General features: G+C 58.0%; 10 protein-coding genes and 1 non-coding gene across 11 annotated transcripts; 6 read left to right on the forward strand and 5 right to left on the reverse strand.

Moving 5' to 3' along the window:
* Window positions 1–1,209: 1,209 nt before the first annotated feature.
* On the reverse strand, window positions 1,210–3,211 carry SPBR_02509 (long-chain fatty acid transporter; the record flags this gene model as incomplete). Its single annotated transcript, XM_040760812.1, has 2 exons — window positions 1,210–3,086; window positions 3,205–3,211. The coding sequence occupies 2 exons, from the start codon at window positions 3,209–3,211 to the stop codon at window positions 1,210–1,212; spliced, it is 1,884 nt and encodes a 627-aa protein (XP_040620813.1).
* A 1,922-nt stretch (window positions 3,212–5,133) lies between these two features.
* Window positions 5,134–7,239, forward strand: SPBR_02473 (phosphatidylinositol glycan, class S; the record flags this gene model as incomplete). Its single annotated transcript, XM_040760776.1, has 2 exons — window positions 5,134–5,487; window positions 5,599–7,239. 2 exons carry the CDS (start codon window positions 5,134–5,136, stop codon window positions 7,237–7,239), a joined length of 1,995 nt encoding a protein of 664 aa, XP_040620814.1.
* Window positions 7,240–8,016: 777 nt separating this feature from the next.
* SPBR_02790 (uncharacterized protein) lies at window positions 8,017–9,448 on the forward strand (the record flags this gene model as incomplete). Its single annotated transcript, XM_040761093.1, has 2 exons — window positions 8,017–8,541; window positions 8,651–9,448. The coding sequence occupies 2 exons, from the start codon at window positions 8,017–8,019 to the stop codon at window positions 9,446–9,448; spliced, it is 1,323 nt and encodes a 440-aa protein (XP_040620815.1).
* Window positions 9,449–9,655: 207 nt separating this feature from the next.
* SPBR_09496 lies at window positions 9,656–9,743 on the forward strand. Its single transcript has one exon. It is a non-coding gene; the product is annotated as a tRNA-Pro (tRNA).
* Window positions 9,744–10,057: 314 nt separating this feature from the next.
* SPBR_03232 (uncharacterized protein) lies at window positions 10,058–10,750 on the reverse strand (the record flags this gene model as incomplete). Its single annotated transcript, XM_040761535.1, has 1 exon — window positions 10,058–10,750. The coding sequence occupies one exon, from the start codon at window positions 10,748–10,750 to the stop codon at window positions 10,058–10,060; it is 693 nt and encodes a 230-aa protein (XP_040620816.1).
* Window positions 10,751–12,135: 1,385 nt separating this feature from the next.
* On the forward strand, window positions 12,136–12,918 carry SPBR_03182 (methylsterol monooxygenase; the record flags this gene model as incomplete). The annotated part of the gene is made up of 1 exon (XM_040761485.1): window positions 12,136–12,918. The coding sequence occupies one exon, from the start codon at window positions 12,136–12,138 to the stop codon at window positions 12,916–12,918; it is 783 nt and encodes a 260-aa protein (XP_040620817.1).
* Window positions 12,919–13,364: 446 nt separating this feature from the next.
* Window positions 13,365–14,015, forward strand: SPBR_03250 (thioesterase family protein; the record flags this gene model as incomplete). The annotated part of the gene is made up of 1 exon (XM_040761553.1): window positions 13,365–14,015. The coding sequence occupies one exon, from the start codon at window positions 13,365–13,367 to the stop codon at window positions 14,013–14,015; it is 651 nt and encodes a 216-aa protein (XP_040620818.1).
* Window positions 14,016–14,571: 556 nt separating this feature from the next.
* SPBR_02672 (uncharacterized protein) lies at window positions 14,572–16,240 on the reverse strand (the record flags this gene model as incomplete). Its single annotated transcript, XM_040760975.1, has 3 exons — window positions 14,572–14,591; window positions 14,665–15,100; window positions 15,341–16,240. 3 exons carry the CDS (start codon window positions 16,238–16,240, stop codon window positions 14,572–14,574), a joined length of 1,356 nt encoding a protein of 451 aa, XP_040620819.1.
* A 1,766-nt stretch (window positions 16,241–18,006) lies between these two features.
* On the forward strand, window positions 18,007–20,013 carry SPBR_02505 (uncharacterized protein; the record flags this gene model as incomplete). Its single annotated transcript, XM_040760808.1, has 2 exons — window positions 18,007–18,116; window positions 18,186–20,013. 2 exons carry the CDS (start codon window positions 18,007–18,009, stop codon window positions 20,011–20,013), a joined length of 1,938 nt encoding a protein of 645 aa, XP_040620820.1.
* Window positions 20,014–20,286: 273 nt separating this feature from the next.
* Window positions 20,287–24,273, reverse strand: SPBR_02202 (signal transduction protein; the record flags this gene model as incomplete). Its single annotated transcript, XM_040760505.1, has 4 exons — window positions 20,287–21,804; window positions 21,871–21,960; window positions 22,024–24,152; window positions 24,234–24,273. 4 exons carry the CDS (start codon window positions 24,271–24,273, stop codon window positions 20,287–20,289), a joined length of 3,777 nt encoding a protein of 1,258 aa, XP_040620821.1.
* A 984-nt stretch (window positions 24,274–25,257) lies between these two features.
* On the reverse strand, window positions 25,258–26,504 carry SPBR_02887 (uncharacterized protein; the record flags this gene model as incomplete). Its single annotated transcript, XM_040761190.1, has 2 exons — window positions 25,258–25,925; window positions 26,000–26,504. The coding sequence occupies 2 exons, from the start codon at window positions 26,502–26,504 to the stop codon at window positions 25,258–25,260; spliced, it is 1,173 nt and encodes a 390-aa protein (XP_040620822.1).
* Between the last annotated feature and the right edge of the window lie 1,095 nt (window positions 26,505–27,599).

A 27,599-nucleotide genomic window follows, 5' to 3' on the forward strand; every position in this document is an offset into this window, starting at 1 on the left:
CGTTGCTGCGCAGCCAGATGCCACTCGACTTACACGACGGAGCTTAGCTCCACGACGCCACGACTTCTTTTTCTATCTACGCGTGAAATTTCACGTCGTTTGTTCTGCGTGGTTCTCCGCTCTTCATTCTTCACGGTTGCGCCATCTTGCTCCAGCGACACTTGTTGAACCCCGCACTAGCCCCTCTTACGGCCTAGCAGTGTATCGCGCAATCGCTCAGCTCCATGATTGGCTGTCGACGTCTGCTCTGCTGGTGTCATGGGCAATTATGTCATTTGGGCAGCGGCTTTCCCAACCACGAATGGCCTGGGGACGCCTGAGAGGTGCGGCCCAGACGACAGGGGACGGAAACCGAGTCGAGCACGGCGACGGCATTCTCCTTTGCGTTCGTGGGCGCGGGTGTCGGGGCGGCTGCCAAGCGCAGAGTGGAGAAGGGGCTTTGCAAGGCATCACAATACTCTCGACACGCTGCCAGACGGCTCTTTGCTCCCTTTGTGTCGTCTCTGTTTTTCACAGACCACGAACCACACATGGCCTGCGGCTGGGTCGTTGCCTCGTTGCCCCTCGTCAAAGTAAGATACGTACCATTCCTTGCCTGACAGCTAACTAGGATGCTTGGAAATCACACGACGAAAAGGTCATGCCATTTGCTTCGTAGATGAACTTGTCCAAATACAAGAACGCCGAGCCTGACTGTCGGCGACCTCTCTCACTGCCCGAAACAGGACTGCAGGAGCGCGAGAGTCACAAAGTTAGCCTCCCGTTGTTGTCATTCTTCTCGCCCAACCGAGTCGTATATCGTAGACTGCCTGTTTTACTGTGCGGTACTCGCCGTGGAAAGTCTTCAATGCTGATCTGACTTGTATGGGACGCCAAGGCTGGCAGGATGCCACATGGAGAGGCTAGAAAGTGTACAGGTCCGGTGGTGGCACGACTGACTTGGCCGTATTAGGTATCGCCGAAATGCCGGTTCCCAGAATTCACAGGTCATTACAGGTCGTTACTTCGTGCGGCAGAATTGACGAAATACCAATAAATAACTGCCAGACTAATTACAGTGGGAAGCACATATGTAGTAGGTTGGTCAGTAACAAAATACCGACATAAACATATATACATAAAGACGAATAGTACATAAAAGTGGGAGAAACGGGGTAGGTTCACAGCCATAGCATAGCACTGCGCCACTTCGACACAACCACACACAATCTACAGCCTCACCTGGCCAGCCTCGAGGCTCTTCCAGTCACTGCGGCCAAAGGGAACATACTTGCCGTTCTGCAGCCAGAACACCGCATCGCCGTCGACCTTGTCTGGTTCCGCGCCCTGCTCGCGCAGCACGTGCTTCTGCTGCTTGTTCGTGCCCGTCGTGTGTGCGGACGAGTCCTCCACGATCCGCAAGAACAGCGGCTGGGCGTACCGCGGCAGACCCTTTTCGATGTGCGCCACCAGGCTCTGCAGAAACTCGGGCGTTGGCGGGCCGCGCAGCACGAGCGCGACGCAGCCGGCGCGGCCGTCGTGGCTGGGCACGGCAATGCCGTAGACATTGGCCTCGACGACATCCGGGTGCAGGCCCACGACGGCCGCGACCTCGGCCGTCGAGACGTTCTCCGACTTCCAGCGGAAGGTGTCGCCGATGCGGTCGTGGAAGTAGGTGCGGCCCTCGTCGTCGCGCACCATGACGTCGCCCGTGCGGAACCAGGCGTCGCCCTTGCGGAAGACGCTGCGCATGATCTTGGACTCCGTGGCCGCTTTGTTGCCATAGTAGCCCTGGAACCGCTCTTCAATGTTCGTTTCCGGCAGCCGGAAGATGAGCTCGCCCGGCTCGCCGCGACTGCAGCGGCGGCAAAAGCCCGTCGCGGGGTCACGTATGGGCGCTTCCGCGGCCCAATCCATGGAGACGAACGCCACGTTATTTCCTACAGCCAGCTCGTACAGCCACCCGTTGCGTCCCACGGCGCCCATGGTGAAGTCGTTGCGCGACAGGTTAAAGGTCGCGAAGGTGCCCTCGGTAGCGCCGTAGAACTCGGCGATCGCTTCGATGCCGAAGCGCGTCTTAAACCGGTTCCACACGTCCGGTCGCAGACCATTGCCGAGGGCCACACGCACGTTGTGCTTCGCGTCCAAGTTCTCCTGCGTCTCCGGGTCGATTTGCGGCGGGGCCGCCAGCAGGTACCGGCAGGTCTCGCCGACGTACTGGATAGCAGTCGCGTTGAACTTGCGCACGTCCGGCCAGAACGTCTTGTTCGAGAAACGCTGGCCAAGTGCCATGGTGGTTCCAGAGAAGAGAACGGGCCCGAGACAAAACAGACACGCAGAAGAGTGGTACAGCGGCATGCAGGTGTAGTAGATTTCGTCCTTCTTGATGCCTATCCAGCCGCGGGCAAAATTGCTCGTGGCAAACATCTTGGCCCACGAGACGACCGCGGCCTTGGGCAAGCCGGTGGTGCCAGACGTGAAGATGAGGATAGCAGTGTTTTCCTTCTTGTCGTCATAACGCACCTCGTCGGGGTAGCGCTTGGGCTCGGCGGCGTCGGCTTGGCCCTGCAGAAGCGCCGAAAAGACCTCGATGCGCACGTTGGGGAGTGCCTCGCGCAACTCGGGCGTCAGCGCTTCGACGACGTCCGGGTCGAACAGCATCAGCTTGGCCTTGGCCGTTTTGATGCAGTGGATCAAGGCCTGGTCCCGCAGGTTGTAGTTGATAAAGGCCGGCTTGGCGCCAATAGCCCAGAGACCAAACCACAAGAAGATGAACGTGTCCGAGTTCATATAGCCCAGCGCGACCACGTCGTCCTTCTGGACGCCCATGGTCTGCTTCCACCAGTGGCCGTAGCGCAGCGCCTTGTCGTAGACCTCGGCGTACGTATACGATTTGTCGCCAAACAGAATGAACGGGTGGTTGGCCGTAGATGACGATTTCGCGTTCTCCTCGAGCTTGTAAAAGACATTCATCTTGCCACTACGCCCGCGCAGTGCCATGGTGACGAGAGCAGGGGCGACGGACGTTATGAGCATCCAATCATACCAGAAGGAGGACCGCGCATTGAGATAGGCCAGGCCGGCCGCAGCCGCCGGCAGTGACACAGCTAGAGGGACTGTGAGGCAGAGAGCATGTGAGCCAGTGAGCCAGTGAGCCGGTGACGGAGAACACGGGACGGGTTGAGTATATACGGCATATAATGCGCGCCTCTTCTTGTCACGTACCTGGCATCTTGGTAACTTGTTTCTTGCGGCGTCTTGTGTTTCTTGCACGAGAAGGCGATACTCGACTCGCAGCTCAAGAAGCTGTTCAGAAAGTCAATGGACAGCCGGAACGTGGTGGGGGGGGGGGGGGGGGGCAGGATACCGCTTGGCAGTAGCCTTTGGCGTGCTCTCTAGCGGTTGGGACGACGCCGGGGGACTGAGGCAGACCTCGCAAGGGAAACGAACAGGTTCAAGAAAAAAAAGAAACGCGAAGGGGGCCACTTGCGCCGGGCACTCTTTGTGTACGCTTTTGTGGCACCTTCGACAAAAGATTGCTGCCGCAGCGGTTGCGGAAAGAAGGCGTGGTTCGTGAGTACGACGTAATGCAGATCGGTGCAACAGTCTTGCAGTTCGAGGCTCAGGAACACTCAAGCGGCCGTTCTGTTTTTGTCTTTTTTTTTTGTCTTTTTTTGACAGTTCTTTATTCCCTGGGAGCCCTGCTGGGTATTTTGTCTTGGTGGTCGGCAATCGACGGTGATTTCTCTCTGCGCCCGTGTCGTTATGCGCTGGCGTATATTCCGTCCAATGTGCACCGAGAAAATGGCGTCGCACAGAATGCCAGCTTGAGTTGATTGCGGCGGAAACAGCCAAACGTAAACACTGGCAGTCGGACGACGAAAACAATAACCGGCGTAAAACGCTGAAGAGGAAAAAGAAAAGAAACTGCTGAATAGGAAATGGAGTAGGACCAAGAGAGGAGTCTAGAGAGCAAAACGAAGACCAGTCGCGGGCAATATGAAGGAACCGAGAGGCTCTTCACAAGCCAAGGGGGTGGTTTGGGCGACTAGGGGCTGCTCGCAGCTGTTTCCGAGTCTGGCGTTGGGCCGTTTGGCGGTTCTCGATGCTAGCACGGAGTACGAATTAATCAGATGGGTTTGGATGTCTCGCACAGGCGCAGCCTCGGCATCTCCTGTGACATGGGGCCAGCCGATTGGGGCGGTGGCCCGTTTCCTTTCTTCTGATCAAATAGTGCGGGGAAGGTGTGAAGGTGCTAATAGGCCTGGTAGTGTTCGTTGGTCTACTTTGCACGTCGTAGTCGCTGCATTTCCCTGTTGAGACTGAGAAGACGGCCGAGACGGTGCAATTCAAGGCTCTTAGCTGCTGTTTTTGTCTAGCCGAGTGGAGTTTGAGATCGTGAAGAGTAAGGATCGGTTCAAAGATGCTTGAGCGAGCCCCAGAGGCCCGCAAGACGGTGCAGTAATAGGGAAACGACGCTGGTAAATGCGGCGGAACAGGGGAGAAGAGGTGACGTCGAAAATAAAGTGGAAGCGCACAAGTAAACAGCATTCGCACCGATGCAGCGGCTTGGGGAAACAGCCCGTGCACGGACACTGAAAAGACTACTTAAAGAAAGAGGAAGCTGCGACTCACGGAGCTCCTAGCGGAGAACGCCCAACGCGCCTGCCTGCCTTTACATGTGATGTGCTCTTTCCAGTTTTGGATTGAGCTAATACCGATCGTTCCTTCTAGGTTAAACCTTGCACGCATCTTCCATTACAGGCGGCGTGGTACTGGCGAATGCAGCGTCCCATGGCCTTGGTAAGAAGTACTGCACTGTTCACAGCCTGCTCGGGGCCGACTAATACTGCGTCCTGCGCCTAAGTTGTAATCTTACAGTGTCATTAGCACCTTTTTGCGGTCAGCTTCTTATCGCTTATCGCCTATTGCGCTAGTCTATTTTTGGAATAACGTGGTCCCCAGCAGCTCTTCCCCTGAGCGCATTCGCGACGTGAACTGTTCTTTTTGGCGTCTTTGTGAACGTCTGAACGTGGCGGCGTGGTTTGCTCAATAGACGAAAGCTGCCCCCCACACCGCGCTCGCTCCAACGTGCATCCTACGACACGCCCTCTCGCCGTATACAGACACCGGTTTCCAGGTGCTCATACCGTTATGGCGCCTCGCAAGTCTGCCGTTGCCGCGGTGGCTGCGCCGGAAAGTGATGGCCTGACGACAGCAACAGCAACATCAACGTCAACAACAACAACCACAACTACGTCTACGTCTGCATCGGTATTGCCCTCGGCACCCTTAGACGGCACTGCCACGCCTTTGTCGCCGACAGGCCCCGCAGAACAGAAGCAGCCTCCGCCAGAGAAGCCGAGCGACATTCGGAGGCGAGGCGCCGTGATCCTTTCCTTCTGGCTCATCGTGGCACTGCTTGGGCTACCAATATGGTGGTACACGACGACGATCTACCGGGCGAACCTGCCGCTCGACGACATGATGGAATGGGCCGACGGAAAGGTGGGACGCTGACTGTGCCAACCCGTGGCTGTTCCTCCAAGACGACTAATTGCTGACAATTTCCGGATCCAGGCGTGCCGTCCCGTCTTCCCCCTTCGCATCTCGATCCAGGCCAGCTCCCTCCAGGAGGCCGAAGCGAACCACTTGCTGCGCCTGACGCAGCACGCGCTCGACGACCTCAACGACTTTTCGGGCCACCACCTGCGTCTGGAGCTGTCGCCGAACAGCCAGACGAGCGAGGGCGATGCCGACAGCAGCAGCCTGAGCAGCACCGGTGGTAGCACTAGCAGCACTAGCAGCACCAGCAGCAGCGCTGCCGGCGCAGGCAGCGCTGGCAGCAGTAACGGCGATGGTGGTAGTGCAGTCACGGTGTCGTCGTGGTCGGCGAGCGGCGGCAACGGCAGCGGCAGCGGCAGCGGCACGCCGCACGAGGGCGACGTGGCCCTGACGATCCGGCTGACGCCGGGCGACGCGTCGACGGCGTCCCTGCACCCGTCGCAGGCGATCCTCGACGTGACGTACCCGCCCAACTCGATCCCGTCGCTGAGCTCGTCCACATCGGCGCTGGCCACGTTTGTGGCGACGCAACTGCGGTCGACGTTTGCCGAGGAGCAGGCCGTGATCTCGTACCTGTTGTCGACGTCATCGTCGTCATCGTCGTCATCGTCGTCGTCGTCGTCGTCGGCGTCGCCGGCCGAGCTGCAGCGGCCGCCGCGCAGCCTGGCGCCAGAGGTGGCGGAGGCGTTGTCGCGGCGCACGATGCGGTCGCTCAAGTACGCGCCGACGTACCACCTGACGTTTTCGCTGTTTGCGGGCGGGGCGGCGCCGAGCAGCTGGGACATTGAGGCGGCGATTCGCGAGTACATGCAGCCGATCCTGGACGTGCTGCGGCCGATCCACAACTTCACCATGGACACGCAGGTGCAGCTGTACGCGGCGCCCGGTGTGCAGTCGCCGGTGCTGAGCAAGCAGGACCTGTCGTCGTTTATCAACGCGGCCGAGTGGCCGCTGTCGCCGTCGATTGGCGGCGCGCCGACGATCAACTTTATTGTGTTTGCAGGCAACCAGACGATCAGCACGGCGGCGGCGCCCGCCGAGACGCACCACCAAGACGGCGAGACGGACGACAGCGAGGCTGCCGCCGCCGCTGCTGCCACCGCAGGGACGACATCGCAGTCGTGGCTGATCCCGCAGTGGGGCGCTGTCTACCTGTTGCCGGCCGGGCAGGACGGCAGCGCACACGTCTCCCGGGACGACCTGCGCGAGCCGACGCTCATGTTCACGTCGCACCTGCTGTCGCTTCTCGGCACGCCGCAGTCGGGCAGCCTGCCGCTGCGGCTGTCGACGCTGAGCCGCATCCGGTCGGCCGACCTGCTGCTGCGCGCGTCGTCGACGCTCGGCAGCCTGGCGCGCCTGTCGCTGGCGCTGCGCAACATTGCCATCCCGTCGAGCGTGGCCGAGGGCGTGGAGAGCACCATGTGGCACCTGCAGCAGGCGTGCAACGCGCTGGGCGGGCCGGAGGGCCTGGCGCACGCGCGCATTGCCGAGGCCGAGGCGGAGAAGGCGTTTTTCGAAAAGAGCATGGTGGGCCAGCTGTACTTCCCCGACGAGCACAAGGTGGCCGTCTACCTGCCGCTGCTGGGCCCCGTGGGCGTGCCGCTGGTGATGGGCCTGCTGAACGAGCTGCGCGCATGGCTGCGGAGGCGCAAGGAACGGGCCGCGGCGGCCGAGAGCGAGAAAAAGAAGCAGTAGGGGCCGGCGTGTGAGGTGTGCCCCTCAACAAGGATGTTTTTATTACATGATACAAATGATGTGGCGATTGTTCTATCTTGAACTTTTACTTTTTTGTCCGTTTTCTCTGGCATTCAAAACATTTTCTTTCCTATGTCGTATCCTAACGTGTTCCATTTAGCGACTATTCTGCACCCGCCATAAAATTAATTCATATGATATTTGATCTTGTTCTTCTAGATCTCCGATCTCCAAGCGATTAAGACAGCCCGTCATATCCATCCCATCGTCTCGACATGATTCAGTTGTTCAAGCGCACAACTGTTTGGGATCAAGTGCGCCTCCTTTCAGTGGCGGACTTATTCCGTGCCGCTATTCGGAACAATTATGTCGTCCAAGCTAGGATCCAGGACCCGCAGTATGGCGCAATGCAAGTGCCGCGATTATTAGAGGTCTCGGGAGAACGTTGTACTTCGTACGGAGTAAGTAGGGACGGTTTGCTGGGGTAATCTGGACGCAAGCCGGGCATGGATAAAGATAGGATGCTAGGGCTCACATCCGCGCAGAGCCTTTGATGATCCGAGACCGAGATCGTCGAGATTGGCGATCAGTGTACACAGTAGGAGGCTCAGAGACCGGCTACATGAGAGGGGTTTGAGCAAAAGTCCGGCACATGTACACGGCAGGTCTCCCGCCTACGAAAGTTGTTACGAATTTCTCCAATTCGCCAAGCTCTTAAAGTCACGCTGTATTGTGCGAGTTTGACGTGAGCTTTGCATTCCCGAAAACCTACTCAGCATGGCATCCGAACAAACAGCTACCACGGTCGCCAAGGCCGACACTGCCGCCACCGACGAGCCGCTCGACCCTGCCAAGCACATTGAGGCACACATTCTGCCCCGGCTCGACAAGGATGTGGTCGCCTACTATCTCCGCGAGATTGTCGCGAAGGCGTCGACGCGGCCGGTCAGCATAGAGTACATCCGGTCGCACCCGGAGGAGTTCCGCAACCTGATTGCGATTGACACGGGCGATGGGTCGTTCCCGCGCGTCACGGACTACACCTTGACGTCGGAAAAGGACGGCGCCGCGTTCCCTGTACGCGTGTACCACCCTGATCCGACGGACCACGGCCCCGGGCCCTACCCGGCGCACCTCAATTTCCACGGCGGCGGGTTTGTGCTCGGAGATCTGCACACGGAGGCGCAGCTGTGTCTGAGCATGCGGGAGGCGGGCGTGGTGGTGGTGGACGTCAACTACCGGCACTGCCCGGAGACGCTCTTTGGCAAGGCCTTTGAAGACGCCTGGGCGGCGTTGCTGTGGGTGCGTTTTCCCCGTTCCTCTTCCCTCTTCCCTCCTTCTTTTGTGGATTGTGCGATTTGCGTTCTTTACGCCCTCTGCTGACCGTTCCTGCCCACCCCTTGCATGACAGACCCGCGCATCGGCTTCGCTGCTCAACATCGACCCCGACTCGGTCTCGCTGGGCGGCATCTCGGCGGGCGCGCACATTTCCATTGTGATGCAGCTGCGGGCGCGCGACGCCGGCGTGCCGCTGCGGCTCGTGATGCCGACGGTGCCGCCGACGGCCGGCAGCCTCTTTTACCAGTTCTACACCGACGCCCGGCACGCGTCCTTCCACGAGTTCCACCGGTCGCCCATTCTGCCGTGGGCGCGCGTCCAGTACTTTGCCGACGTGTGCCTCGAATCGGTGCCGGACGACGTGGCGGGCATTGCTGTGTCTGCAGACAAGGAGGACAAGGACGACAAGGCCACGATCCGCCAGAAGCGGAAAGACGCCATCGTCCGACTCTGGCCGCGGGCGTGGCTCGCCCCGCTGGACGCGACCCGCGCGCAGCTGCAGGGCCTGGCGCCCGCGTACATCCGCACGGGCGAACTGGACAGCCTGCGCGACGAGGGCGAGGCGTTTGGGCAGGCCGTGGTGGCGGCCGGCGGGCAGGTGACGTTCAAGCGGTACGCTGGCGGCGTGCACACGTTCATGTACCTCGACTTCAACCGGCAGAAGCGGGCGTACGACATTGACTCGGTGGTGGCGCTGCGGCAGGCGCACGGGTTTGCGGCACTGCCGCCGGCCGAGGTGGAGGCGCGCGTGGACCGTGTGGCCGCGGCCACGAAAGCGAAGCGGGCAGTGGAAAAGGAGGCTCTGGCGAAGAAGAAGGCGGCGGCGGCGGTGGCGGCCGATGGTACGGTCGGCGACAATGCCTACGCGTAGGGGCAGTCGAACTGGGCAGATGAGCATGCTTACATCACATTATGAATGAAGCCAGCTGCCAGTGATTTATATAAATTAAATATTTTGAATGGCAAGGGGCGCAAGAGATGAATGCGAATCAATAGTGACCGAGGACGGTTGAGCTCTCTCGCGACAAGCCACTCTCCTATATAAGCTTGGCTACTAGCGCATTCTGCCATCCGAGTCGGCTCCATGGTCTAGTGGTACGATTCGTGCTTTGGGCTACTACGCAAGCAACTGCACGAGGTCCCGGGTTCGATCCCCGGTGGAGCCCTCCTTTTTGTGGTTTTTTTTGTCGCTTTATTTCTTTTTTTTTTTTTTTTCTTTTCTTTTTTCATCTTTGTGTATTTTCCTTTGCTTACATTCACCAGTTAAAGGTATATTTTACCTTTCAGATTATTCTTTATTTTGTTTTCGTCGTTCCTCATTGAGAACATAACGTCTGAAATTGATTTTCATATTTTGAATAAAAGTCCAAGTCATAAATGCAAATATGTCGTGCCGCAAACGCCTTCCTCATAACAGTTCAGTCATAATCATAATGGTATCAAAGTCCTTTCCCTCGCCTTGCATCCCAGGTCGTTCTCCTCACATCAAGAGACGGGCAAAAACAACGGCCAGCAGGCTCACACCCAGGACAACCGTCACTGCACTCGTCGGCTGTTGGGTCGCAGCCGACGACGACCCGCTCACAAACTCGCCGCCCGTCGGCGTCTCCTGACTGGATGTCGTCGTCGTCATCGTCGTTGCGGGTGATGTTGTTGCGGCAACAGAGGTGGATGGCGATGTTGCAGAGCAGCCGGCGACTGTGCATTGGCAGAGGCCAGTGGTGGCTGCGAGGATGGTTGCGAGGGCGCCGGCGGTGGTCTCGCTCGTGCGGTCGCTTGTGTCGCTTGTGTCGCCTGTGCTGCGACGCGAGCCGACCACCGCCATCTCGTACGACAGCCCCGCCGGCGTGCACACCGTCCCGGGCGCCAGGGCCATGGAGTCGGACCACTGGCCCGAGGCGCATCGCTGCCAGCAGGTGGTGAGGCAGTTCCACTCGCCTTCGGCGGTGCAGACCGAGCCGGGCGCGCCGGGCGCGGTGCTGTTAGCACCGACACTGCGGACGGCGGCGAGCGGGTAAAGCGTGTGGAGCGTGTGGAGCGTGTGGAGCGAAGAAAGTGGGTGGCGCATGTTCAAGCCGTCGCCAAAGGCAATGTGCGACGGATCCGACTGCGCTGTGACCGGCACGGCCTGCAGGAGGCACAGCAGGCCGAGAGCATACCGCCAGAGGGCCATGATGAGGCGACTGTGCTGCGTATGCTGCCTCTACGTCTGTGTGAATTTTGTTGTAAAAATAGAGCGTCAAAGTCTGTGTTTGCTTCGAGCGGGCGTGACAATGCGACGCTCACTGTTTTACTGTTTGTGGTCATGCGCCGGCGACGGGGATGCGGAGTAAGTCACCAGCACCGTCTTTTGCGAAGTGGGGTGTAAGTGGCGGCGAGTTGATTGGTGGAGAGGGGGGGGGTTGGTTTGGCGGTGAGAGGTTAGGCACGACACAAGAAGACTAAAGAGAGGGATAGACAGAAAGAGACAGAAAGAAAAAGAGACGATGAGGGAGTCAGGATCGAGGAGAGAAGAGAAGGAGAGTTTATTGCGCTCTCATCATGACGAGAGGAGAGGGCACTTTGTCTTGCTTCCTTGGCCAGCGCTTACAGCACCCACTGCCGCTATTGTGCACTGTAGGCGAATGGGCCACAGGCTGGCAACCACTGACACACAGGCCTCGCCATGCTGTGCTTGTGGTTGTGCTTGTGCCGGTATTCTGTACCAACAGGCCTTTCAAGTAACACAACCTCCTCTGTCTTATTCACGGTTTCTATTCAGTTCCCATCTTCCCCGTCGCTCGTCACTCTTCCACGTCGCTCTTTTCCGTCAATAGACGCTGCCGCTCTCTCCGTGCTGTCTCAGCTTCGTTGGACATGGCCAGGGTGGTCGTGGACTGTATTGATTGGACGTCGTGTCTCGAACTGAGAATTCCGTTTTCAGTAATACTCTTTTAGTAATACTGTTGTGGTAATACGCCCCAACCGTCAACGGTCCAAATGCCGCGCGCGTAACGTAAATAGACCGAACTGTCCTTTGCAGTACTACACGGCTGGGCCAGCATCAGCTCAATTTGCTCCGCGGAGTAATTAATGGTCTCGGAACATCTCCTGCATGCCCCGGAATTACCCCACAACACGCCATTGGCCTGGCCTGGCCACTTGTGGTTCCTGGCTGGTCATCGCAAGTCGTAATTACTTACTCCGTATGTCGTACTTTCGATATCCATTGAACTAGGATGTAGGGAAGGCAGAGCCCCAACGAGGATTTGCGGAGTAATTAATCCTCTGGCTGTTCTAGCTGAGGGTGTGAATCTGTATGTCTTTTGTAAAACCCCCTCTTCTCTTCTAGTGGACATCACTAGACCGAGGCAGCCCGTGACTTCTCTCGACACTAAAAAGCTTCCACGCTCGCACTCTCTGCGTTACCACTCCCCAGGTCCCATGGTTTCTGCGGTCCACAACCTGAATCGTAGCTGAACGACACAAGTCTACGTCTTCACGGCTTCACGTCTTCACGTCTTTACGTCCATTCGTCACGACTGCACGTCTGCACGTCTTCACCCCTTCAAGTTCACCATGTTTGATACGCTCGTCTACAACGCGTCCAGCCTCTGGGCCCGGACTCTCGCCACCTATGGCGCGCGCCGCGTCGAGCTTGTCGGCCTCGTGGTCGTCCAGTTCCTGTCGTTCTGGGTCACGTCCGCCATCTACACGGCCCTCCCGTGGCTCGCGCCCGCCTTCTCCGAGCGCCACAAGATCCAGCCCGCGCCCAAGCAGCCGACCGCCGCCGACATCCGGCACTGCGCCTACGTCGTCCTGCAGAACAACGTCTTCTCCTTCGCCCTCAGCGCCGGCCTCTCCCTGCTGGCGGGCGACCCCGCCGACCACGCCAGCAAGCTCCTGGGCCTGCGCATCGAGGCCGCGCTGCCGTCGCTCGCCGAGTTTGCGCGCGACATGCTCGTGTCCACCGTCCTGCGCGAGATCCTCTTCTACTACGCCCACCGCCTGCTGCACCAGCCGCGCTTCTACCGCGCCATCCACAAGCAGCACCACAAGTTCATCGCGCCCGTCGCCCTCGCCGCCCAGTACGCCCACCCCGTCGAGCACCTCGTCGCCAACATGCTGCCCATCGGCCTGCCCCCGCTCCTCCTGCACGCGCACGTCCTCACCTACTGGGCCTTTGTCGCCTTCATGCTGGTCGAGACCGCCACCGTCCACAGCGGCTACGACTTCTTTGACGGCGCCGCCAAGATGCACGACGCCCACCACGAAAAGTTCAATCTCAACTACGGCTCCCTCGGCGTCATGGACTGGCTGCACGGCACCGACGGTCTGAAGAAGGCCAAGAAGGGGGAGTAGCTATCGGGGAGGAGAGGGGAGAGGGGAGAGGGGAGAGGGATAGGCCAATACAAGCAAAAAGCAGTGGACTCCCATGACTGGATACACGAACGACACGAACGGCGTTTTTGATTGGATACATTGATGTATTGGATGCCGAGTGAATGATCGACAGACATCTGGTTATTGTATTTCTGTTTGTGTTTATGTCTGCATTTCTGTTTGTATTTATGTTGTATATAATCCCAGTAAAAAACATTGAACCTCTACAATCTGGGCGGCTTTGCACTGTGATCTTCGTTGCGTGGTTTGGAGGTGCGTCTCCAGTCTCGCATAGTATGGGGTCGTGGCATTAATTGGGCCGAAAAGTCGACAAAATTACGCCTAAAATGCGGCCACAGTAATTCGTACATGGCCCTTTTCTACGCACCTCCCATCTCACGCGACACCCTTTTCACCACACACCAATGGACCCTGCCGCCACCCTCACGCACGTCCGTGCCCACTGGGCCAGCATCCTGCCCAGCTCCCCCATCTACAGCCTCTTCTTCGCTGGTATCCGCATCGCAGACGCCCGCCGTGAAGACGTCGGCAGCGAGTCGTCGAGCGGCGGCCGCATACTCGCCCGCCTCCCTGTGGGCGGAATTCATGTTAACTCCAAGAACATCCTGCACGGCGCCGTGTCGGCCGCCCTCGTCGACTGGGCCGGCGGCATGGCCATTGCGGCGGCGACGGGGCGCAGCCAGACGGGCGTGAGCGTCGACATTCACATTAGCTATGTGGCGGCCGCGCGGGTGGGCGACGAGCTGGAGATTGAGGCGTGGGTGCAGCGCGTGGGCGGGACGCTGGCGTACACGTCGGTCGAGATTCGGCGTCGAAAGCTGCCGCCGTTGCCGTCCAACGGCGACGACAGCCACGACGGCAGCCAAGACGGCGATCACAAGAAGGTCGACCCCTACGCCGTCGCAAAGACACGAGGCCCTGTGGTCGCCAGGGGCAGCCACACCAAGTATGTCGCCTATGGAGAACCAAGGAAAGTTCCGCCGGCAGCAGAGACCAAGCCAGAGGCAGCAGAGACAACAGAGACTGGGGAGCACCGATCAAGAAAGAGAGTATAAGAGACGGCAACGATGCTCGGTGCGCATGATGAGTGGCGGCGTTCCTGTTTGTAGACTCAATAGGCAATCCCAATATACGACAATGACATCTTTACGAGAACATATTCAGCTTGCGTGGCTGAATGGTGGCATTTCTTTTGATTTCGAGTTTGGAGTCGTATTGAATGTTCTGTTGGTTGACTTGCCTGCCCGACTCCGATGCTGACATAATACACCAACCGAACGCATCCTGACACCACTGATTAAAATACAGGGCTCGGCACACCCGTAGTCAGGGCCATGCAACGCTGTCGCAGCCGAAACACAATCGAGCTCCGACCTGTAATTACCTTTGCCTAATACAGGTGCGGATAATTGCGTCCCGCAGATTCCGTCACTTCTGCCTCCCCTCTTCCGACGACTTACCACTCCCCACGTCAACGTCCGGCTTTCATCGTTCCACCGACAATCTACAGATTGATCAATCTTTGACTGACGAGCCACGCCATCCTCTGACAACCGCATCCACATCCACATCCATCATGGACTACGTGGAGCAGCGCATGGCCCAAGAGGCTCAAAAGGCCGACGTCGCCTCTGCCGTGTAAGCATCGGACAATGATGAGGCGGCAGACAGGAACGCAGAACCGAGACGACAGCGCTAACAGACGCCCAGGGCCACCCTCGTCACTCCCCTCAACGCCCTCCTCGCCGCCGTCGTCCTCTACACTCTCTACAGCATCCTCCGCCCGACGCCGCCGCCGTCGTTCCCCAAAGACCCGCCGGCCACCGTCTTCCGCACCTACACCCCCCACACCCTCCGGCCCTTTGACGGCCAGGACGGTCGCCCCGTGTTTTTGGCCGTCCGTGGCCGCGTCTTTGACGTCTCGTCCGGCCGCAACTTCTATGGCCCCGGCGGGCCCTACGAAAACTTTGCCGGCCGCGATGCGAGCCGCGGCCTGGCGTCGCACTCGTTTGACGAGTCCATGCTGACCAAGGACCTCGACGGGCCGCTGGACCCGCTGGACGACCTCACGGCCGAGCAGCTGGATGCCCTGCAGGGCTGGGAGGAGCGCTTTGACGGCAAGTACCTGGTCGTGGGCCGTCTGGTGTCGGTGGCCGACTTTGAGACGGAGAAGAAGGAGAAGAAGTGAAGGGCGTATGGGCGTTGGTAGACAGGAAACGAGGAGGATAAATGGGTTCTCTGGGACAAGCTTGATTGGCCAAATGATTTTCGCATTTAACTATAGCGAAACCTTTCAGAAACATTCCTATTTAAGGGCTTTCCCAGCCAATTACACGTCTACATATTTACACCTACTCTCACCCACCTAGACCATGTGCACCCGCAGCATGCCGTTGCACATGTCCACCGCAAACCGCAGCCCCGCCACCGCCACCGTCCGCTCCTGGACGTGCCGCAGCTCCGCAAACGGCTTCGCCTGGAACCGGACAGAGTCGGCCGGCGGCGTGACCGGGGGTGTGTCCCAGGGCGTCGTGAGGGGCGTGACGGGAGACATGACGGCCACAGGGGCAAGCGACGTGGCCTTGGCAGCCAAAGACGATGACGACGACGACGACGACGATGATGACAACGAAGACAATGACGGCAGCGACCGCAAAGACAGAGGCGGGTTGCACGTACCGTGTGCGCAAAACTGACGCTCCGTACAGGCCAGCGGCAGCGCCACAATTGGACACCACTGGCTGTCCAGTGCCTCCGCCGTCGTCGATGTCGACGTCGACAGACACGTCGACCAGAACCGCGACCGGCCCAGCGTGGCCCGCTTGCCTTCGAGCAGCGTGTCCAGGGCCGCTTGAAAGGTCGACAGCGACGCCGTCGCCCAGGCCGGGTCGAGCACATAGTCGGAGGAGGGCGTGGCTGTGGATTTGGCTTTGGCTATGGGTGCTGGTCTCAGAGTGCTCACCTTGACCGTCTTGGCCTTTTTGCTCACCGCTGTGGCCACGCTCTGGCCATCGCTTTCCATGTCCTCCGCATATCGCTTGCCCTTGCCCTTGGCCGCACGGGCCGGCTGGACCCGCGTCGGAGGCGCCGTCGAGGCCCAGCGCGGTGTTTTCTTTGGCTTGACCAAGTGTTCCTGTGGCTGCTTGTCTTGTTGTGTGCCCAGCTTTTCCTTCTGGTCCAGGAACCACGCCACCGACCGGTGCCAGAAATCCTTGTCGCAGTAGACCGCTCCACGGGCAATGCGGCATGCCGTCGACGATGGCTTGGGAGGCGGACCCATTGGGAAGCGTGGGTTGTTGGCTGTTGAGAGGGCTGAATGCATCGTGGGTTGGTTTATGTGAGTAGGACAAAACAAAGTAAAGTAAAAATAGCAAAAATGAACCGTGATTATCAAAAGAGTGGAAGGCAACTCCAGGTTGCGTGAAAATAACAGTAAAAGACGCCGAGAGATGAAGAAACGATAAGAAATACGATTGGTACAACTGTCCGTGTTTATTTTCATGGGCATCAGCGTTCTTTTAAATTGTTCCATGGCGAGCGGTTCGCTGATTCCGTGTACAAGATTTGATGTTCAACAGAGGAGACCCCTCGGCTACAAAGGTCTTTTGTTTATCATGTCTTTGTGTCTTTTTGTTTTTCTTTGGCTCTTGACTGTCCATGTCTGCTTTCACTGCCCTTTGGTTCTATATGGTGAGCCCTTGTCAAGTAAACAAGAGACCGGACCCTGAAAGAAGAAGAAAAAGAGTGCAATGGATGAACGAAGTCTATCCTGAGCACCACCATAAATAATGAGAAATGAAGGCACAACGTCATAAAATATTCACAGAGGTAATGAACTGCTATCTCAGGAGTGCCATACGCTGTGAGAGAGATAATGTCAGTTCTGCCACACTTTGCGCACTCCTTCAGACTACAATTTTCTTTGTCCACGCGACTAGGCACCTTTTGTTTTGTAGCCCCTTTAACCCTTTGTTGTTGGCCCCTTCTCATTGTAGTTTGGACATCCCTTTGCAGCCATGGCCTAAAAACACTGTTTTCTTCGTCTCGTGACACGCCCAGACGGATTTGGACACTTGAAGCTGTGTCTGACCACGATATTTAAGTCAGCTCTACATCGCATTCTACGCCTCCGCGTCAGCCACGAAACTATCGGTATACCGTACGAATCCATTCAGAAGCAGAATCTAGACATAAAGTCTAGACATAAAGTAAAACCTTTCGCGCCATGAACGTTTCCAATCAGCGCAAGTCATCATCCAGGGTCGAGGTCTCGCTCGCAAAGAGAGGCCAGGTGAAGGAGACCCAAGTCTCCAAGATCGACAACAAAGACGGCAAAAAAGAAACAGACAAAACGAAGAAGAAAGACACAAGGATAAAGAAAGTGCACTTCAAGCCCCGACTCCCTCAATATAAGCCTCGACAAGAACTGCGCGCTCTTCTCGGCCAGCGACTCCCTTTGCTGCCCCGAGACGCCTTCGGTCCGCCGCCGCCTGCGCCTGTCGGTCCTCGCCGCTCTGAGCGAATCAAGGCGAAGAGAGTAGCGAGGATTGCTGCTCTATTTGCCTTACTCGATGTTGTGTGTAAGGGCGACCCGAAGTCCGTGCAAGGGTGAAGAAGATGCTGCCAAAGATAGAAAATAAGAGGATCAACAAGGCAGAACCAACACGGCACTTTCCGCGACTCGAAACACGTGCACTTGCTCTATTTCTGTGGTTGGGATGTAAAGAGCGTGTTGCTGTCGTCCTCCCTTGCATTCTATGGGAAGGAGCGATGGACGACGTAATTTGTGCTTCGTTCTGCTGCAGCCGCATAAATACTGGCAACACAGGAACGGGGCCGTCCCTTCCGCATTTGTGAGTTACGCATTGTTTCCCCATATGCACTTGCCTACCTTAATATATAACCGGAACACTCCATTCATCTTGGGAAGTTGCGGACTGGACGGACTTTCCATTCTAGTCAATCTCGTCATTCTTCCCCCTTTTCGACTCGAATGACTTGAGTCCCGCAACATCACCATTATCGCGACGACCACCTTTGCCCACAATGTTTCTGCGGCGCCTCTGTCTTCTAACGGCTGCTTCGACAGTCGCCGGCCAGCAAACTGGCAACCACCCGGACTGGCCGCGATGGTGCGGCAAAGTGTATGAGTCGGGGTAGGTCCAGTCGTTTACCTTTTGTCTCATAGAGTTCATGAAATTTCATGTCGACTAACACCATAGCAGATACCCAAGCTTCAATCCTGGTGGCCAGACAGTCGAGCCGCCCCGGAGTCCGGACGGGCCCTTTCTCTACGTCCAGGTGACACCACGGTACAGCCTCTACCTGGACAGCGAGGCCCAAGGTGAATTCGTTGTGCGGACCACGCTGTCACCGTACTTTGGTCTGGAGCTGCCGTCTGCACCGTCGTCCGACGGCACCGGCGTCGATGCAAACCGGCTGCTCAATTTCACCATCTCGCTCGACAGCCAAGAAGACAGCGACAGCGACACCACAGGCACCAACAGCATCAAAGCCAGCAACGTCCTCGTGCGCGGCGCAGTCCGTTTCAACTTTAGCGGTGTCACCACGCAGGACACAATCGTGCCATTCAACCTGACGGCAGCCTCCGCGTCCCTGGGCGGCGGACCGCTCAACACGAGCTTCGCACCTCAAAATGTGACCCTCACGGGCTGGGTGGCCAGCCCGAACGGCAGCTCCAACGTGACCTACGTCGCCAAGAGCAGCAACCTTTTCTACCTGCCGGACAACACCACAGGGAGCGTCAGCCGCCTCGACAATGCCTATGGCGGGTTCATGTTCCGTGGGGCCCGCGGACAAAGCACCGGTAACACCAGCGACAGTGCCGGGTTCCGTCCTTACTTTCCCTATGGGTACTACGCCTCCTACGACGGCTTCCTGACGGGCGCCACCGACAATGCCTCTGCCGCAGCCACTATTGACCCCTATGCCGCCTTTGGCCTCAACGCCATGACGCCCTTGACGCAGTACCCGCAGTCCGCTGCTGCGTTTGCTTACATGGCCGACCACACCGGTCTAGGCATCCAGTTCGATCTCCGCGAAGGCTACACCAACCAGTCCTGGGTGGCTGAACAAGTCACGGCCGCCCGCGACAATGCCGCTCTCTTCTCGTACTGGAGCGCCGATGAGCCTGATGGGCACCAAGACCCGTTCCAGGCCCCTGTGCAAGCCCGCGATACCATCCGCCGTCTCGACCCCTACCACCCGGTGGCTGTAGTGCTCAACTGCCAGAATTACTACTTTGCCGAATACGCTGCCGGCGCCGACGTGCTCATGGAGGACGTCTACCCCATCGGCATCAACACGACCGGCGTCAGCAAATGGGGCACCGTGTGCAACTCGACGCTGGGCGACTGTGGGTGTGACAACTGCCGGGGCGGCGACTACGGCATCCGCGACGTGGCCGACCGGCTCGACGATCTGGCACGGTACGAGGCGTGGAGCGGACCGCAGCAGGGCTCGCCGTGGCCCAAGACCAAGATCCACAACCCCCAGAGCTTCCACGGCGAGAGCTACTGGGCACGCGACCCGACGCCGGCCGAAGCGTGGGCCATGAGCCTTGTGGCGGTCAACCACGGCGCGCAGGGCTTGATTGCATGGGTGTACCCGGTGCAGGCCAACACGACGGCCGCCGGCAGCGTCTTGCCTGCTGCCCACGGCACGCTGGCCCAGGTCCTTACGCGGTCGCCCGTTGTGGACTTTATCGTCGGCAACGCACGCCCGACGCGACTCCCAGCCGCCACCGACCACCCCAACGTGGATATTGCTTGCTGGCGCCGCGGCGACCATTTGCTCGTGTCCGTGGTCAACGCCGCGTACGAAGACTACGGGGCGGCCCCGGCCAACAGCAGCACGCCACCTCTTACTGTCCCCATTCCCCCGAGTCTGTGGCCCGCCGCCAATCGGTCCTACACGCACATTGAGGCCGTCGTGTGGGGTGGCGACCAGCTAGAATGGTCGTTTGCGGGCAACAACTTGTCGACGCAACGCATTCCGGCGCTCTCCACGGGACTCATCGTGTTGTCCGTCTAAGGGACGACATTTATTGCAGAGTAGGAAGGAAGCCGTAGCAAGTAATGAAATAAAATAGATTATATGTAGAACGCCGTCTTTTCCTTTCCCCGATGGATGCTAATTGCGTCTCTCCATCCCCTGTCTATTGGTTATACAATAATTCGCAAGGTGAAATCAGAGTATGCTGAGAATTGAAGGGATGGACAAAGGATACCAAACAAAGGACGCCAGGAAAACAACAAAACAAAACCCGAAGTAAGCAGTCCATTACTGCATCTCTATTGGAGCCCACTACGTCTTCGGCGATCCGCGCTTCAAGCTTGACGACCCACCACCGCTGCGGCCGCCACGACCGTGGCTGGGCCCGCGACTGCGTCCCTGGCTGCGTCCATTTTGCGTGCGGTCGTCCGCAGCAGCCTGCTGTGCTTGTGATGGAGGCGTCGCTGTTTGTGTCGGCTCCTGAGCGTCCGGATGGCCATGTTCATCGTGGTCACGGTACACGCCCACGTCATAGTCGGCCATGTCCTCGATACCGCCATCGCCGTCGTCGTTATGGCCTTCGCCATCGCCGTCACCGCCGGGAATATCCTGGTCATCGTCGTCTTCGTCGCTGCTCGGCAGGTCATCCATTGGTACAGGCTGGCCGTCGAGCGCGCCAGGTCTGCGCTTCTTCTCAAAGTCCTGCTTATGGGCCTCGGCCATGATTACACCAATGGACTTGCCCAGCGTGCTCGTGAACCGGCGGCGGAGGGTGCCAAAGTCGCTGCTGCCGGGTGCAGCAGCCGGGTGCGACGGACTGCCACCGCCGACAGCGACACCCGTCGAAGTACCTGTGGCGGCCCCTTCACCAGCACCGGCACCGGCCGTGCCCTCTTCGGCGGCAGCGGCAGCATTGGTCGGCCCGTGCTCCTCCTCAATGTCGGGCCAAGCGGCCGTCGAGACAGCCGTTCCAGCAGTGCCAGGCGTCGGCTGCGGGCTGGGACGTTCCCGGTGCTTTTGCTTGCTTGACCGAATACTGGCGCTGCCGGCCGCCGGTGACGTACCTTGCAGACCCGGCGCGGCAGTGTCTGTCCGGCGCACCGTGCCGCCGGGCGTGGTTTGCCCTTCGTCCTCCTTGTCGTCGTCATCGTCGTTGTCGGCATCGACATCTTGCAGCAGCGGATGGCGCGCCAGGTCGAGGGCGGAGTCAAGCTCATGCAGGTGGTAGGGGAGAGGCACGTCGCGAGAGGCTTTGTATTGGGCGACGTTGGCGCAGTGTTCGTTCTCGACGCGAATCAGGGCCCACATGCCACGGCGGGCGACCTCGCCAAAAGACACGAAAAACGAGCAGATGGTGTTGTGCTGCGCGTCGTGCGTGAAGATGGCGTAGAAGATCCAGGAGAACCGAAGCAGGGGATCGAGGACCATAATGACATAGTAGATCCAGCGGCGCTTGAGGGCCAGAATGTCGCGGAGCATGAAGTGGCGGGAGTCGACCTGAACGAGGGAGAAATCCATAAACAGATCCCAGAACGACGTGTAGAAGCTGTTGATGGTGGAGAACGTGATGAACAGGGCGAGGTTGGTGTGCGACTCTTGAATGCGGTACAAGCTGAGCATGACGTAGCTCAGGATGGTCATTGTGTACTTGCCGCCGTTGACTAAATGGGGAAAGACGTTGCGGGTGTCGCGGTACCGGCGAAAGCACTGAAGCAGCCGCCAGATAGGCGGCAGAGTCGAGAAGAAGCCGAGCAGGCGCGAGTGGCTTGAGTTGCATTGTTGGGGGCTGTTCCAGCCGTTGGCGTAGAGGCAGAAGAAGAGCTCAATATTCTAAGAAAGAGAGGTTAGCGGGCCAATACTACGACGTGGGCGCAGATTGATAAAATGTATACTTACACACATTGAATAAACCAGGGAGCAGTACATATCTCCCAGGAAGAAGTCACGGAACTCGACGGGATACAGCCCTGCAAAGAAGAGGCGCCACTGATTGTGTTAGCAGGAAGTCAACGAGAAGACAAAGGGCCGATGGGCAGCGACGAAACGTACGTGGGAGTAGAGAAACCACTTCCGGCTGCGGTGCCAGAGTGCGGGCGCCGGGAAGAACAGCAGGGCAATGGTGAAGCCGACAAGAACGACGGGGTAGTAGAGAAAAAGGCGCGGGTTGGCAGCGTCGGAGAAGTTGAGCCAGATGAAGAGGCCAAAGACCAGAAAGAAGAAGCTGGGGAACTGGGACAGCTGGCGCCAGTCGAGATGCGAGCGTGGGTCAAACTCAAAGATAAACGGGTAGTTGACCTTATTGATCGTCCAGATGCGGCAGTTGATGCAAAAGAGCGTAAACAGGAACAGCATCAAAAAGTAGCCGCCGTAGAGCTGCATCAGGTAGCTCGTTTGCGTGGCAAGCAGCGGGTCGCCGGCAAACAGCTTCTTCGCGCCATCCACGGTACCCTGGATAGCAAAAACGGCACCAACACCAATCATGAGGCCGTTGCGGAAGGCGCTGCCGGACTCGTCACCGGGGCGCTTCGTCAGGGCACGCAGCTTGCCGACGGCGATCTTGTGGTTGCCGCGCTCAAAGTAGCGCGCGTACAGGTCCTCGACGGCGACAATGAGGTCGTCAACCGCTGTGCTGTTGACAAACCAGGACCGGTTGACCTTGTCGTTCATGTAGCGGTAGGGCGGGCGGGCGTTGACGGCCTTGTCGTACTTCTTGTTGAGCTTGCGGAAGGCGGTGCGGTTGAGCATGGCGTACGACTTGAGCAGCTCAAGGCCGCGGTAAAACTCCTGCAGGGCTAGCTTCAGCTTGCGCTTGGCTGTGCGGTAGGGGATGTCGTGATCGCCGGGCCGGCGCACATAGTCGCGGTGGCCTTCGACGCCCGGCACGCCCGAGCCGCCGCCCAAAACACGGTCCAGCATGCGCGGCGTCTGCGGCATCTTTTGCAGCGCTTTGGAGTTGGGGCCCGGCTTGAAGATCTTGGCGCGAACGGGCGCAATCCAATCCTGGTAGACGTCCCAGGCTTTGCTGTCGTCTCCGTCGCTCTGACGCCCGCTGTTGCCGCCATTGCCGTTGCCGCTGCCGTTGCCCGCACGTCGTGTACGTGATGCAGCGTCATCGCCCGACGCGTTGGGGCTGATTTCGGCCTCTTCGATGCCGCGTCGTTTCGCACGCTGGATCTCGTCGATGCGGCGGTTGCGCATCTCGTGCAGCTGGTCCCGCAAAAGGGCCAGGCGCTCGCCAGCCTGCTGTTCCTTGAGCTTGTAGAAGGCCTCGACCTTGTCTAGCTCGCCGTCCAAAAAGCGGAAGAAATCGAGCTCGCGCTCGCGGACCTCGTCAAACGCATGCATGTTGATGTCGTCCTTGTTGTCGCCGACAGTTGAGCCCCCGCCGCCACCGCCCAACGGCCATTGTTGTGGCGAGGCCATCGAGAACATGCGGCGCAAGCGTTGCCTGGGTGTCAGATCGAAGGGCGAAGGGAAGACCGAGCTGCGGTACGACGGAGCTGTCTGGCCACTGTTTTCACCTCCAGCACTGCCAGCACCGCCTGCACCGCCTGCACCGCCAGACATGCCAGCACTCGGAATGTTCGCCATTGTGGCACTGCGGCGCTTTGGCGGGGCCCGTGAAGATGAAGCAGCTGAAGCAGCTGAAGCAGCTGTGGGAGCCCGGTACTTGGCAACAGAGGCGGGCGGTGCGGGTTCGTTTGTATTCGAAGGCACGCGCATGGCGGGTGCAGGCAGCTCAAAGGTGCGGGAGCCATCCGTGGCCACAGAGGGACTTCGAAGCCGGCCGGTGTTCGTGATGCTGCCATACTGCCGTTGATCGACCGGCGTTGATGTCAGGCTACGGCGCTCGCCAGAGCCGGCGTCGCTGCCATCGGGGCCGTCGTCGGTGGCGTTCTTGCTCGACCTGGCGTCGTATTGCGGGATTGTGGAGCTGGTCGTTTTGGACCGCCCAACCGGGCCCGGGCGTCTGGCATTGTTGCTGCTGCTCTTGTTGTTGCTGTTCCCGCGTTTCGCAGAAAACGGACTGCCCGATGCAAACAGGTGCGGCGTCTGTCGTGGCGGGAGGTCACCGGAGCGGCGGAGGATGGGCGTTGCGTTGGCTCGGGAGATGGCGCGCGAGACGGCCTTGATGTACTTTTTGCCGGCCTTGTAGTTGAGGTACTTGATACGCCATTCTGCCGCCTGGTTAGCCATGTCCACGCCGCTGCGGGAGAGTCACAGTATTGCCATCGACCATACCGTCGTCGGCCACTCACCTGGGACGAGCTCCTGGTCGAGCTCTTTGGCAAACTTCATGACGTCAGAAGACGCTGCCCAATTCGAGGCCGGCGATTCAACTGTAATCAGGACGTGGGAAGGGTGCTCAAGACGGCCACCATGGGTGGAATCGCGCGCGGCGGGACAGCTGGTGATGCTAGGATGGCATTGGACTTGGGATAGAAATGCACTGAGCAAGTTTGTCGACGAATTGGTCTCGGGCGTAGCTTCCACAGCAGAGAAAGTCGAAAAAGGCTGCAAGCCTCTTGCCAAATGTAAATTTTAGAGCGTGCGGAGTAACTAAGTGCGAAGGAAGGTGCACACCAAGCGTCATAAACTTTCGGTTGGCGCGAACTTCAGCAGCGAGGAAGGCGCGACCCGGCCCAACCTGCACAAGGCAATTTCGGGAGCCAATGAGCAGCCGCCAATAGAGCACAAGCTCCATCTTTATTGTATCTGGTGGGGCATTCCTCTGCAGAATCACTAACACGCGGCAGGTGCATCTAATGGACTGCAGGACATGGAAAGAACGAAGGCCATTTGTAGATTGCTTTCACGCCAGTCTCTGTGGCCAATTGAGTTGATATATTCTTTCAAAAGACGAAAAGTCAAAGTATCACGGGCTTCACAATTCTTTTACTACTAACAGCATGCACAGATAACTCGCTTTGGCGAATGGGGCTAACGGGGCGATGAAAAGCCTCACCGAAACCACATTCGGTAGGCGCACTAGCAAAATTTTCTAAAGGAACATCGAGAAAAAAACTTCAATATTGGCGATTTTCAGGCATAAAAGATACAGACTGGCAGAAATTCCAGTGCAATTTTCAGGTTGACGTACAGATAGGCAGTAACGTTTCATGGAAAGAGGCGTTGTATATATTTCTTGAGTTTCTGGATCAAATTGTGGTATCTTTGGTATCGCATCTACAACAGCATAAAGAAAAATCAAAATATACCAACAAAGGGACGTCAAGTCCACCACATATTCTATAAAATATTAACGGATACATAAAATTCATATCATAGTCCAATTTCTGGATCGTAGTCGCCATCACTCGATCCTTTGTGTGCACCATACGCCGCTCTTTTGTCGTGATTTCTGCAATCGAGGTGGTCCACGGCGGCATCGCCCGTCTGTCCGGCCGTGATCCGTTCTGTGCTGCCCGTTGTGGACGCCAGGTCAATACCAACGAGGGTGGCGAATGGACGGCGGCCGGCCTGAGACACACCACCACGTCCGACAGTAGTTTCAGTAGTACTAGCAGTAGCAGCTGCACCCGCTGCACCACCCGAACCCACGGGAATGTCTCTGTCCCCGAGGCGGTAGGCACCCGAGGTGCTGCGGCTGCGGCGGCTGGACATGCCCCAGGCGTCAAGAGCAAAGAGGCGGCGCAGCAAGGTCCAGCAAAAGGGAATGTTGGCGACCATGACGGCCGTGCTGGCCTCGCCATTGTACCAGATGAGAAAGACGAGGCTGTTGGCGACGGTGAAATTGTAGTAGCGGTTGAGGATGGCGACCAGGACGACGAGCAGGCCGAGACTGAAGATGCCACACAAAATAATCTTGCGCAGGAGCGGTAGTTTGGCGCGGGCAATCATAGGAACGGGGACGAGGAGCATGAGCAGGTCGGAGGACACGTGGAAGACGGTGACGGTGATCATATGGTGGAGGTAGGTTTTGCACTGCTCTGTTGGCGGTGGCGTTAGTGACAAGCAGGACACATGTGTGTACATTTTCGTCTCCTTTGTTGTTTACACTCACCATGTCCTTCCGGCACCGGAACAGCCCAGTAGTCGTCAATGGGCCGGCACCAGACGCCCAAATACAAAATTTGGACGACGACGTAGCCGACGGCACAGTAGATGGCCACCACTTTGACAGCAAAGGCCTCCGTGAGGCCCGACGTCAGGCGGCCGTACAAGATCAACAGACACGCCTTAACGAGCCAGACCGTTGCCATCATACATTCCTCGAGGGCCAGCAGCATTTTGCTGCCCCATTCGGCGTCGCGGGTTTCTGCGGGGGACCATGTGGCGATCTCGGCGTCGGACGCGTAGTTGCTGCCGCTGATGCCGACCTGGTTGGAGCAGACAGTGACGCCCGTGAAGGTGAGGACACACAGAGCCATGAGGTAGTCGTCGAGCTGCAGTTTGCGCCAGCTGCCGAGGGCGAGGCGGCGGGACAAGAAGCGGGCAAACACAGTCGCCATGCCAATGCTCCATAGCGCCCACGAGCCGGGCAGAAGGCCGGGGAGGTGTTTGGCCATCGTATCGTGGGAGTTGAGGACGACGGGAAGGTGTACTCTTGTCGTCGTTTAGACTTCAAAGAGGACGCCCATCGCGGGTGCTGGTACGAAATATACAATTTCCGTAGTGTTAGGCAGTAAAGTGAAGTCGACAAACTGCAGAGTTTACTGTTTCAGAAATGCCTCGAGACAAGATCATGATGCGAACGTGGCGCCGGGTTCATGGCTCGAGCGTATGTGTCGGCAAAGGGGTAAACCGGCCGCAACGAGTATACATATATCGAAACGGCTGAGGGACAATACTCTCTTCCCTCTCCATCCAGGCACGAGACCACCATGACCATCCCACACCTCCTTTCTCCGTCAACTCCACTCTCTCCCACACCGTTGGACACATAGATAAAGCAAGTGTATGGAGTTCCCGCAAAGAGTCAATCCTGGTTCATCAATCACACGTCAAGCCGTCAAGAAGAAGAGGGGGGGAAGAAGCATGGCTGTAAAAGTAAAGGTATTTTTTTTTAAAAAAAAGAAACCTTCTTATCTGGGGCAAGTTCCCTTTGTAATCAGGGGCACTCGTCCCGACGATATAGACGTCTGTGGTTTTGGGACGTTGGCTGGCTTGATAGACGAAATCGACAGACAAAACAGTGCGGGCCAGCCTTATCTTTGCTCGGCCTCACAGAAGGGAAAGTGTTCGCGTGTGGGCTCTCAGTGAACTCGCTGGCCGCCGCGCTCCGTTGCCGTTTTGCGTATTTTAACGAGCTGTTTCCCAGAAACAGACGACAAGGATGTTTCTCGATAACAAATCAACTGTCAGATATCCAGTGATCGCCAAGTACGTCGCATACCACATACAGCAGCAATAGATGATAAAAAGATATATAGCCCGCATCTCGTCCGCTGCAAAGGCGTGGCTTGGATATGGCCTTCAAACAGAATAGTGGGATCATTGCTGCCATCCCAGCAGCGCATGCCTAAACAGAACAGGGATTTGCGACTGCCCATCGCATCAGTCCAGGACTCACCCGTGTCCGTCGTGCGAGATTGGTTTCCTCGTCAAAATATTCTATCTCGCCCCCACGTTTGTTCAGTGCAACAAAAAAATGTGTGCCAAGA

This window comes from Sporothrix brasiliensis (genome assembly GCF_000820605.1).
Source record: "Sporothrix brasiliensis 5110 chromosome Unknown Cont17, whole genome shotgun sequence".
NCBI classification, from domain to species: domain Eukaryota; kingdom Fungi; phylum Ascomycota; class Sordariomycetes; order Ophiostomatales; family Ophiostomataceae; genus Sporothrix; species Sporothrix brasiliensis.